Source organism: Macrosteles quadrilineatus, unplaced genomic scaffold, assembly GCF_028750875.1.
Source record: "Macrosteles quadrilineatus isolate MER2022 unplaced genomic scaffold, UCM_ALF_1.0 Scaffold_4__1_contigs__length_99947679, whole genome shotgun sequence".
NCBI classification, from domain to species: Eukaryota; Metazoa; Arthropoda; class Insecta; order Hemiptera; family Cicadellidae; genus Macrosteles; species Macrosteles quadrilineatus.
This window is the reverse complement of record NW_026542597.1, coordinates 25,389,361-25,402,523: the sequence shown is the minus strand read 5'-3', so window position 1 is coordinate 25,402,523 and position 13,163 is coordinate 25,389,361. Positions and strand designations below refer to the sequence as shown.

Genomic DNA, 13,163 nt, shown 5'->3' with positions numbered 1-13,163 from the left:
ATGCTACATAGTTTGTTTACAAATTTACACCATAAGTAAGTTGTGTAAGTTATGCTGTTCTGTACTGCGAATTTCGTAAATTCTGAAATCAAATATCAGTTCAGTTTATTCATTACCAATGCAAAATTATTTTAAATTATATTGGTCTAGTGTATAAACCTCTAAAGCTCTTTTGCTTAAATCTTTTAACCAATTTGTTAGTTTACTGTCTCTTAAACCAATTTACTCAAAATATAATAAACCAGCTAAAATACTCTAACTCCGCTAAAAAATATACCTATACCTGTTATGCAACACTCAAATTATCGGAATTACAAAGTATTCCACAGTTTGCGAATTGGCCGAGTTATCGTTGTACTAATGAAATACAATTTCAAACAAACTTCACTGTTGGCTTGTCGGTTGTGCATTTATTTATTATAGACAAGTACAAAATATTATCGTGCATATATTTGTCATAACAGTATTAATTAAATTGCTAAACACGTTCATGTGAATTGTTGTAAGTCGACATAGTAGATTGTTTTACTTCATGGTGTTAATATGAGTAGGTAGCTATGTTGTGTTTCGTTATGCTAGTGCACTTTATCAAACAAATAGATTATTCATATACATTGAGATATAATTTTGGTTGATTGAGCCTATTAACTTTGTTTCGACGTACAACAGGGAAGCAGGGAAGAGAGGCAATGTTTAGTGGCATTTGAATTTCCCGCGGGTTGTTGGAGGGAACTGCGGCATCGGTTCCGTTCTATAGGGACACAGGACTCCACCAATAGCGTGTTTAGGGGAGGGGGAGCAGGCTGTCTTGCTGACATGGCGTCTTGAACGGGAGTAGAGGATATTTCGATCCTTTACGGATTTCATCCCTCTTCATAAAACCTAGTCTACGATGCAAAGGTAATTTTGAGTTTTGTGTTTGAAGTGTGCTTTTTGTTCGTGTTTAAATTTAGTGAATGTTGTGCATCAAGTGTGTTTGTATTTGTGAAACCTAATTTACACTTAGGTGTTAGAAATACGCAGTAGGGTCGTCGACACCACTCACAATCCCCCAATAAAATCGATATTATTCCCCCATTGCAATAACTATATAGTGTAACCAATCTAAGGTTAAATATTTGAAAATTAAAATTAGCCGTGCATTTTTATGTATTTTTAGGTTAGGTTTCTTACTTTTCATTATCAGTTGAGTGATTTAATGAAATTCGATCGGCGGAAAAAAGGGTTGAGTAAATCAAGGAGGGAGTAGTAGGGTGGGGGGCAAATGGTTGGTTTGGTTATGCCTGTGCAACATGGCGGAAGGGCTGGGCGTTTTTTGTAGTTTTGGTTAATGTGTAATGTGTCATTTCAAATACATATAGGGGGTAAGTATTCTCTGTTTATTTTTAATATATAAATGACATTTTGTCAATTCTTGTTTTTATGCAATGTTTTATTGAAATCTATTGGGTAGGTCTAGCTTTAAATATAATTTTAGATTTCGAGGTCACGATTTTTAACACCACCTGTAAGATTAAAAATGGTGGATTTTAATCATTCTTATCAACACCACCTAAGTTAGCTGTCTTTAGTTATCAACAATACATTTTTAGGTTATGATCGTAGTAAGCCTTATTGGAATTTGATCTATAATAAGTTAGGCCACCTACTTAGACCTAGGGTAAACTAGCCTAGGCTAAATTGTAAACATTACAATAACTTAACTAAACTTAGCCCAAATTTAATCTTAATGAATAATTTACTTCAAAACGTTACCCTAACCAAATTCTGAAAATTATGGTGTGTTAGGCCCTAGAAGTTAAAGAGCTAAGTTATGTTAATAATCTCGTAAAAAAAGCTAACTAATTTACTTTGGGTATAAGTTAGCCTACTAGCCTGATCTTAGCCAGTGTCAGATTGAAATTTGCAAGTTGTTACCTTAGCCTTTTAACTTAAGTAGGCTACATAGTCCTAACTTAAAGGGTACAGTTTCTTAACTGGGCTAGATGCTAATATCGATTGAAACTATAGAATTGATAATATTGATTAATAATCAATATTTTTAACCCTCCGAGTGTTCAGCGTCACGTAATTGACGTACAACACACCCGCCGTGGTGTTATGCGTCGCTTTTGCGACACACAAACATTGTTTACGGCAAAGGCTCTGGAACTGAATGAATCAGATTGAACTGGATCGAGATTGGTATCGTTGTTTTCGGCAGATTCTAAGCTTTCTCCTGATGTCTGTTTCTAGACGCTTTTCATTTTAGTTCCGAAAAAATTGTAGCAGACAGCTGACGTGCGTATTTGTAAACAACTTGGTTAACCTCGCACCGATGACTGATGTGTTTTATTACGTTTTAGTGTTAAAAATAAAAAGTAGTGATAGGCTATACGTGGTGCGTTATAAGAAGATTTAAGTGATTTTGAAGGGCTGGTTGATGATCCTGAAGAAGTGGGTAGTGATATTGATGTAAAATAGCCTATCTGCCAGATTCGTAGCTAGGTATGGTTAGCTAAATGTACGAAATCTGATTTTCACCCATAACTCATTTATTTGCAAATCCTTATATTACAATTATATTTTTGTAATCCTTATAAAATTTAGAACAAAGTGGCTATTTTAAATTATTTGTAGACTTATAAATTATAAGTAAACATTTATTGAGCGCAGACATAAATTTTTTTCATTTATTTTATAATTTTCTAGAAATGTTAACTCCACAATAATTGTTGAAATTTTTTTTGTAATGTTTAACTTAATATATTACATTGAAGCCCGTAATTTCCCAAACAAAATTATATATAAAACAGTATACTTTACATTGGGTTTTTAAGTTTCTAAGATACGTTTTAATAAAACCCTGCAATTGCGCAATAAATGGGCGGACATTAATACCATTACTATGGACACTTTTAGGGTTAAATATATCTATTATAAAATTAAACTATCATAACCTAACCTAACTTAACCAACCAAACTTGCTGATAGTGAACAAATCGCATGAAGGTTTATTAATCGAATCGATAGTTTCTTTTGAAATCAATATTAGCATAGCCCAGTTAAGAAACTGTACCCAATTTAAACATTGCTTAAGTTACTGTAAGATAGTCAGGCTAAGTTAAGTTGGTGTGACTTCAGGTAAACTTAAGTTAAGTTATCGTTAGCCTATCAGTAATAGCTTAAGTTATAAGTTAAAACGTAGCCTGGAATACGCTAGGCTGATGGATTTACCTAACTTATCCATAGAAAGATTCAGTTTTCGAGAAAATGCCTAAGAATTTGTGGATCGGTTTTTCTGTCATGGTCTATTTTTGTAGACAGCGAACAAATTAGACTAAGCTTAACTTAAGTTATTTCTTGTATAAAAAGCTGGCTATAAGTCAATAACATTTAGCTAACTTAACTTGAGTTGTTTCTTAAGAATCTTTGCCCTAAGTAAAGTTATAACCTTAACTTAGTTTTGTTCGAGATTACTTAAGTCAACGTAAGAAAGTAGTTTTTAAAAGTTAGGTCAGTTAAGTTTTCTTTGTGCAGATAACATTTGATATTACTATAGGCTACATTTAACTTAACTTAGCGCAACATAGATTTGTCATAGCTCAATTTGTAGGTAACAATTTAACTTAATGTTGTTACTTGGATATAACTTAAAGTTACTTAAACACGTAATTAAATATACTTAAACCTACGCTTAACTGAAATTTATCTAGGCCTATGAACTAAGTTTAAGATAGGTGTTAGCCATGTTTTGCAGTTTTTTATTAGCAGGACTAGGAATCTTTTAATTAGGCCTACCTATTAATATGTTGGTAATATTAATAGAGGTAGGCCTAACTTTGATTTTGGACTATAAGTTAAACTTCCGGTAACTTAACTTACCGTACTGGTACTTCATACTTTGTACAGAGAGGCCAATTTACTGTTAAGTTACTTAAGTTACTAAGTTTAGTAGGCTAAGTATTTAACTTCTTAACTGTGTTAGTTTAGACGAACCATGTTGCTTAATTAACTTATGAGATAGGCTTGTAAAATAAAACAACTTAAATAAGTTTCTAGAACCAAGTTATTAAGTTAATACTTAGGCCTATAAGTTAAGTGCAGACTGATTGATTTTAAATTGGTAACTTAAGTTATGTATGTTTAATGGGTTAGGCTACCTATTGGAATAAAAAAATAAAGTAACAAAATAAAATTAACACATTCGCTGCTGAAACCTTTAAACAGGCGCTCGCCAATGGCGGCGAGGCCCGGGCGGAGCCCCGACGCGCTAACTGAATCAGCGATCGCTATTGGTATTGAAATATCTCAGTAAGACGAATCACAAAAGAGCAGTGGTGATTGTTCTGCGTTACTCCGAAAGTGGACGTAGTTCACTGAAACACCCAAAGGTAGCAGCACTGCCTGGATCAATAACCAGAGTCTTTGTAATACGGCTCGAACTGAGAAAATCCCCGAAAACGGGACAAAAGCATTGCCAGGCGGGATTTTACGGGCAATTTTTGTACCAACCTACACCAGAATAAAGCTCGCATTATAAGCTACAGGCTGGTAAAGATTACAACGTTCCCCGACAATGGCTGAGCTCACATTGAAACAATAAACATGACATGGCGCGCTCCCCCACCCGTGGACCCCCCGCTCCTCAGCTGAGACGCGCGGGGTCCACCGGTGGACCCGCCGCATCGAATGTGTTAACCTTAAGAATTTTAATTTTAAAATGGGTTTAACATTTAAACTTAATTAGACCTAAATTTTAGGGTACGATTTTTCATTTTTTTACGTCTACTGGTACACTAGAATCTTTTGGAGAGAGTCTCAGAATCATTGGCCTATGTTTTCTTCTGTATTGTCTCCAGCATTCAGTAAAATATGTTGAACTCTTGTTTGCTTAGCCTATTAGAGATAAATTACAGGTCTAAGTTAGGTACTTTATTTCTTAAACCTACATTTCTTAGTTAACTTAAGCTTAGTCCTGTGTTCCAAAATACCGTACCTACATAAGTTATATCTGGCAGATTTATACGTAAAATTACTTTTTCTTCCTCTATTTTTAATAAAAAGTGAAATTCAGGAAGCAGACACTTTACAATCAGGTTGTAAGTCGTTAAGCGCTATTTGTCGAGAGACATTGTCCTATATTTGTTCCATGTACTGTATGGTTGATTGTCAGTTGTTTGAAACCTTTGGGACTGTCTGTCATAAATTCAAGGTTACTTAAGTAATTAGTATGTAAACACGGTCTCAGGCAATGGTTCTGTTACATGTTCATTACTTCTTCGACATTCCCACTCAGATCGTCTTACCAAAAGGAACAAACAAGCACGACATTCTATTTCAAACATTAAGTTAAAAAATGTCAGATTAAATTTACTTGTCAGTTAAAAGGGATCTATCTGGCCTATGCGTTTAACTTATAAACAATAATTTTAATTAAATTAATTTAAAATTAATAAACTTAACTTAAAATAACCTTGTGAAATACAGTATATAGAACCACTGTGAGTTCTATGATAATATGGTCAACTTAAACAATAATTGCATTATTTTAAATTAGGTTAAATATCTTAAGAGAGCTTTTAGCAAAACTACAAAAAAAGGTTAGACAGGCTAATTATGGTTTTTCTCTAGTTTGTGTGTCTAGTGCCCACCTAACAATCGGAAGGTTCAATCCTGAAAAGTCAGTAGCCTAAACTTATTGTTCAATTGAAACTGTACCTAACTTAGATTATTCAAGGATCACTTAAGGCGCGTTTACATGAGGGCAATTGGTGGCAGGTTACTTGCCTCAACAGTTAACTTGAAATACATTAGAGGCAAGTAACCTAACCCTGTAACCTGTCGTTCTACTGGGTTCGTGTAAATGAGGCTTAAGGCTGTTACTTCATATTTCTGACTTGATAAACAGCTGATCTTACTCAGTAAAATATGGCATCTCATTTATCCCACACTAATCTCCACTCCTATGTGGGTTTAAACACACCTTAGCTGCATCCCCAACTCATACTAAATACACTGGGTATCTTGAGTCTATTGGTAATTTGACAGCATCAAACAACAGGGTTTATTCTTGCTGTTCTGTTCATATTCTAGAATTTATTGAGCCTTAAAAAATACTAGAGTTCGTTACTCTTTAGTGATCATCAAAATTATTATAGATGTGTAAGTAATCCTTGCTTTAAAAATTTACCGACCAATAAAATTCAGTTAACTTTTTAGAACATAATCAATAAGCTGGTACTGAATCCAACTATGAAAACAATTTTGAATCAGTGTAATTGTGCAATTAGCTTTGATAAATGAATATTTGAAAGATCTGGAAATTAACAATCACTTAGTCGAGTATGTACGGTAGCTTAAGTTTGTAATTCAATCAACAATGCACATGGCCATGTATACCAGCTATCTGTTGGTTTGAAATTTATCTTAATTTCATTTTTATCTTTCTTATTTCAATAAATTAGTGCATTACATTCTCCTTCCTCTTTATGCTCATTTGTTAAAATCTGAACTCGTAAATTACTGGTACTATTAAGGGGTTTTCTGCTATGTGCAAAGATGTTTAACATGTTTGGCTCTTAAAAATAAAATACTCCCAATATTCTCATGCCACATACTTTTAATTAATTGAAGTAAATAGCTTGTTCATGATATGTTTACATGAAAACAGAACCTTAGGCTATTGGTATGTAATAGGCTTAGTTGATACTGTGTGATTTTTACTATATGATTAGCTGGATGTTAGAAAAAAATAATCAATCAACTTACCTCCTTAGTGAAGATGTGTAGGCTATCAATCAGTCTCACATTTCTTCTATAGTTAATTTGTCAGCCATTATTATGCGAGGATGAGAAAACCCATATTTTGTGTATTAAATTTAATTCTTATTTTTTTAGCCAGGGGGTGCCCATGATAACAGTTGTTTAAATTTTTCATTCCTTACTAAAATCATCTAGAGGGGCAGTTTTTGTATTGCACACTCGTAGCATGTCCATAAATCTGCGCGTTCAGAAGTGCACACATATAGTATGTCCAACATGGTTTGATTTACAAATTATTTGTAAAAATGTGGCTTGAATAAAGATAAAACTATTTATGTAGATGCATTTTTAATAAATGTGGCCAATAAAATGTATTCAATTCAAACATTTAACAGTTTTAGTTTAAGTTTCCCCCAAAATACAAACTTTGTTTTTGCGGTTTCCGAAAGTTTACCAAAATGGACATACAACTATTGTGCTTATAACCATCGTTATTATAGATCTTGGTATGCTATTGAGATAGGTTATGATCAGTGTTGACAGTGTCTGGGGTAGAAGATCCAGGGGGGGTGGAAAGGTCATTGACTCCTCACAACAACCGGTTCTGTTGGGGAGTTCAACACCCTTGACTGTCTTTGTTGCCCCCCCTCCCCTCCCCTCCCTCTCTGCCTCTACCCCACCAACACTAATAACTCTTCCACTGACATATCTAGAGACCTGTCAGAGTTAGATACACTTTGTTTACTCCCCTTGTTTATTTCGTGACTTTTTAGACACTGTTCAGTGGTTGGGACCCTGATTTTTACTATACTTCCCTTGCCTTTGACTGTCCCCTGTAACCTTAACATTATGAAAGTAAATCAGCGTATTTATCAGACCATCCAGTTTGTATTATCGTCTTGAACACTATTAAAAGTAAATATGTGTGGCCCATTGACAATTTTATTTTATGCCAATTAGTTCTCACAACTTAACAACACAAAACAAAGCGTTTTTTTCCGGGTGTTGAAACATTGGAAAAGTTTTGTATAGGCCTACCTTAAAACCATGTATAATCATAAAACTGTACACACGAAATAAAAAAAAATCTTACTTTACATATTTAAAAAAATATATAGCAAACAAAAACAAGAATACCATTGGTGACTCACCCTGCTATGCGACTCATCGCGCTTCAACTGATTGATAGGGGTTTTGTGTGGGAGTTGTGAGATAAAAATAATGTTCAATCTTTCAGATCGTAGAAAGATGCACATGAGGTACTGTTACTCCTAAAGCCGGCTGGCGATATCACATATTTTCTATACAAAACAAATGCGCCTGGAGGAAAACTCCGTGATGGAGGGATAATTGTGCAATACTGTTTAAAGAATAACTGGTTATATAACACCCCTATAATAATACCGGTGCTAGGCTACAAAAAGAGCGATCTGATAGCAAAAATTGAATTTTAGATTCAATTCTAAACGCAACTGAGTCAAAATGGTGAAACACTTGATCCTACACCAACGTTTTTGCCTTTTAGTAGAGAGCCCTCTTCAGGGTGACTTGACTTGTGCACAATTGACGTAGCGAGTGACAGTAGAAGCCCATCCATTTGGAATAAATTCAATCGATCTGTTTTTAAAGACCTTGTTATAGCCAGAAATGATTTCAGGAATACTTTTTTTGTGTGGAATTGAGTTGTTTATTGAATGTGTTTTTCTGGCAGGTTGAATGACAGATAAAAGAGTGCAAGATGACGACGTCCCAGAGGTTCTGCCTGCGGTGGAACAACCACCAGTCCAACCTGTTGTCAGTGTTTGATCAGCTGTTACATGATGAGGCGTTCGTGGACGTCACCCTGGCAGTGGAAGGACAGTTCCTCAGAGCCCACAAAATGGTCCTCTCCGCCTGTAGTCCTTATTTCCAGGTAAAATGTTTAATTTATCATTACGTTCCATCCTTGCCGACCAAAGTTGATTTGGTTCATAACTTGTGGGATCGTTTTGTAAAATTTATTTGACAAACTAAACGATTAAGTAAATGTTTGGGGGGATGCGTAACAATCATCACATAAGAAGCTCTGAGCTCTATTTTAATGCTTGAATTGCTGATTATGATGTGCCTAGTCAGAAGCTCAGAAAAACATTTTTTCCCCGGTCCCTGTTAGAAAATAAATGAGCTTTGTAAACAAAATTGTATAACATGGGATTTTTATTTCAATACCATTCTTCAAGCCTTCCCATAAGTTACTTAAACATTTAGTTGGATTTTTTACAATAAGCATTTTTACTGATGATTTTTTTTATTTAATCGAGGGTCTTAATTAGATCAGTACCTTACCCATATCGTTGATCGCCACTAACTCCTCACTGTTGTACGTTTCTTCTGAATCACAAGGTATTTTAACCTAATTAGGACATGGGTTGAAATTGATGATATGTTTTCTGTTGCCGCTGTTTTTCATACCCAGCCAGTAATATTTTAAAAATATTCGTGTAAATTCAAGATATAGTAGTATTGCTGATGTAGGCATGTTAATAGTAATACCTGTGATATCACAGCTGTTAAGTTTTAACAGGTGTTTGCTGCAAAAACAGCTGTTAACTTTATCGTAGGCTACTGGTAAGCTTTACATTGTTAGCTCTAAAAGAGGTATCAGTTTCTTTATTAGTTTTTATACATTAATAGCCTGGCGATGTTTCTAAAAATACCACATTAAAACCATTATTTTTTAGAATTTACTTTACATATTATATGTAAGGGTCTTTGTTTAGGATTTAAACTGTGAAAATTGTTAAAAAAACTATTTTTTTGTGTTAAGAGAAACATGTATCAGAATGTTAATTCAGGTTTTCAAAATAGTGTTTTGAAACCCTGAAATGTCATCTGATGAAAGTTTTGAAAGCAGGTAATATTTTAAAACACGTATAACTATACCAATTATTGTGTGGACTTTTAATCAGAATACACTCTGTTTGAAACAATATCTTTTGCTAACTTTTATCCCGATTAGTTCAATTTATAGGGATATTGATGCTTACTAACTCCACGATTTTAAAACATGTGGTTTGCATTCAATTTTACTAGATCATTATGGTTAATTCTGTTTTTGGTTATCAATTTAATATACAAATGTGTAACATGATCACTGTGTGTTTGCAGTCACTATTTGTCGGTCACCCGGACAGACATCCTATAGTCATATTGAAGGATGTGCCGTACGCTGACATGCGCTCCCTGCTGGACTTCATGTACCGAGGAGAAGTGTCGGTGGATCAGGAGAGACTCACGGCATTCCTCAAGGTGGCCGAGTCCCTCAGGATCAAGGGCCTTACTGAGGTCAATGAAGAAAGGTAAGGAGGCATATGTGATCTGTCTGCTAGTAAATAAGATTTGTGCGGTTGTTCAAATATTTACAGTTTGTGAAAATGTGTTAGTCTAAAATGTAGTTGTTAAAACAATGCGTTAAAACTAAAATGTAGGTCTGTGCTACAAGTTAGGTACCGGTACAGTAGAGTTTGATAAACTACACCATCACCTGTATATGTGCCCTTATAAAAATTAATTTTGGTATAACGGTGTGTTTTTGAAGTAAAGAAAAAAAGCGGCCTTGTATAATAGCAAATTAAAATTTAAACATTTCTAAATACATTGAAATAAACACCAAATCAAAGGTAAATTAATATTTTACAAAAAAATATAAACAATTAAAATTTTATAACTAGAGGTTTGCTAGCCTGACATTTTTCATCAAGCCTAGCTCGTTATATATCAAGATCACCTCCCAAGGTTGTAAAGACATCTTCATCGTCTTCCGTGATCATTTAAATATCTTAAACTTTTTCCTCGGTCGCGAGAACATTTTTATGCGTTGGCGGTAAGATAATGAACATCTCTCACGATCACCCGTCTTCCGCGATTGATGCGAAATCCTGAACATCTGCCCTGTCTTCAGCGATCATGACAATAGCGTGCATTTTTCGATCATGCGATCCACGCAGTCATGCTGGCTATCAATATCGGCATCGACTCCTGATACCATCAATTCTTGGACATTGGTGCATCGGTATCAAGAATCGACATATTCCTAGTTTTGCTTATTTGATTTTTGGTTAACCAACCCCTCTGTGTTTTCTGTCCCTACCTGAAGATAATCAAGTAGATTGATTGAGTGTTCCTTCTTAGTGGTATGACTGTTCATCGTAAGACAAAAATCAGTGGTTTAGATATTAGGCTAACTAAAAGCCTTGGATGAATTAGGTGTCAAGAGGTTAAATGTGTTTTATTCTAATTGTTTTTTTTTCTATGGTTATTAAAAATATTTTCACCTAATGAAACTGTCTATCATAAAATGATTTGTATTGTTTGAGAAGTGATTGATATCTTCTATATACTAAATGTTGCAACTGAGTCTCATGTCTAGCAATTAATACTTTGTTTACAAAGTAATTGCAGTGTACCACTAATTGTTTCAAGCCGTAATCACAACACTTGTGTCGATTGTAGATGTGATCTTCCCTCCATAGCGTCTTCCCTGTTATCATCCACGCCCGTAGCTCCTCCACCCCCCAGCTTGCACCGGATACACCCTGGTGCACTGGGTCACAAGCGGGTGTTGACGCCGTCTCCTCACGGTCACACGGCGCCACTGCTGGGCTCGGCGCTCACGGCACCCAAGCGCAAGAGAGGTCGACCACGCAAGCTGAGCGGCAGCAGTAATGGTCCTGGCCCTAGTGATGACACGGACACACCTGACATGCGGCTGTTGCACCCAAGCAGGCCTGAGTCTCCTGGTATGTATTTTTAAGTCACTGAGTATTAATGCACTCTCATAAACTAGTGATGAAGTAGTTTGAGTTGTGGCACTACTGGATTTCTAGCAGATTTAAAGCATTTCTTAGGGAATTCGTGTTTACCGTAGGTCTCATGGTAAGATCTAGATCCAGGACTATTTTAAAATGGTAAAAAAGTAAATACTTTTCATTTTGATGTCCCCATATGTCTAAAACACCATACAATGTTGTCCAAATTCAAACATAAGTTAGCACGATGAAACAAGTAAAATATAATCCGAATTTGAAAAAAATTTTATTAATATATAAACTTACGTTTATTTCAAACCAGCATTTTGGATTATGGGAACAAGGTTTGGGGTTTTAAAGAGTAGGCCAACAAATTACAAATTGGGTTTTCCCATTATTGACCCTCAAAATATATGATGTCACAGTTTCTTTCCAAACCATATTTTAGAGTTCAAAAATCAAATAATTTAGTGTGTTGAAGGATGGTTGTACATCTAATAAATATGGCGAGGATAAAAAAAAAACTATAAATTTAAAATTCCAATGTTAATCTTATTATCAGGTATGGGACCACCAGACCTACTGGAGGTGAACATGGGAGACAGTGACGGAGGAGGTGCTGGACACACGCCTTTACATAACGATGACTCCTCCCACCATCCCCTAGACACCGAGGACTCCGACACACGGCCCCCTGACATGGACATAGATGACACTCCGGACATTGACGAGAAGCCCATCAAACAAGAACCCACACCAGGACCTTCCACTCAAGGTATGTGTAGTCAGTATCATACTATTGTGATAGTTAGGCTTAACTTGTGTTGTCCTTGATCAAATTTTGGTTGGTAAAGTCTAGACTTACTCTCAAATTTGATTGAAGGGATAGCTAGCTTACCTTAGAAGTACAAGTAGGCTAAAGACAGAGAAGACACATAAAACAATTTTTCGTTGTTCGTTCCCTGGAGAACTTTTTCAAGTGTAACAAAGAGTTTTCATCTAGTGTTTGATATCATGGCTGTTACCAACCGACATTTTCTACGCTTGGAAAATTCCCCCAGGGTACAAATTTTTGTGTTTTTATATGGATTCTATTGGATACCAATACTTCCAAGGTAAGCCAGCTGCTATGCCCTCAATATACAAATGAAAGTCTTGGCCTAGAGCCTTTTCCTTTAACAAAACTATACAGTGGACTCCCTCTTATCCGGACTCCTCGGGACCGAAGCCAGTCCGGATAACAGTTTTTCCGGTTAAACCAACATCCCCAAAAAACTCGTTAAAACGGACCGTTCACTGTGATATTCGACTTAAATTTTTGGAGAGCATTGTATTTAGACAAGTGATCACTGTCTCAAATCTTTCCCATGAGAACAGTTGTTTCAGTACTGCCCAAACTTCCTGCCGTTCTAGTCCGGTTAAACCGATGTGCTGATAAAGATTGTCCGGTTAAAGAGATGTCATTTCCACCGAGTACAGTCCCGTTAAACCGATGTCCAGTTAAAAGGTGTCGGGATAAGAGGGAGTAAGTTTCATTCAGGCTCCTGTAGACCTTGTGTGGTGACATTGTAATTTGGCTTGGTAGCTGAGTAGATTTAGTACACTCACCTACCATCAAAAGATTGATGGTTA

At 35.6% G+C, this 13,163-nt stretch overlaps 1 protein-coding gene across 4 annotated transcripts in view; it reads left to right on the top strand.

Annotated features, from left to right (window-relative positions):
* The first annotated feature begins 788 nt into the window (after positions 1-788).
* Positions 789-13,163, top strand: part of LOC128992758 (protein tramtrack, alpha isoform) — a 33,371-nt gene continuing 20,996 nt past the window's right edge. For 3 of the 4 annotated variants that reach the window (XM_054416492.1, XM_054416494.1, XM_054416495.1), the window contains exons 1-5: positions 789-900; positions 8,456-8,656; positions 9,892-10,082; positions 11,236-11,522; positions 12,094-12,306. In XM_054416492.1, coding sequence (XP_054272467.1) covers positions 8,483-8,656; positions 9,892-10,082; positions 11,236-11,522; positions 12,094-12,306 — 865 coding nt within the window. In that variant the 5' untranslated portion in view covers positions 789-900; positions 8,456-8,482. Of the gene's footprint in view, positions 901-1,267; positions 1,365-8,455; positions 8,657-9,891; positions 10,083-11,235; positions 11,523-12,093; positions 12,307-13,163 lie in introns of those variants that run through there. The other variant, XM_054416493.1, reaches the window with a different exon arrangement.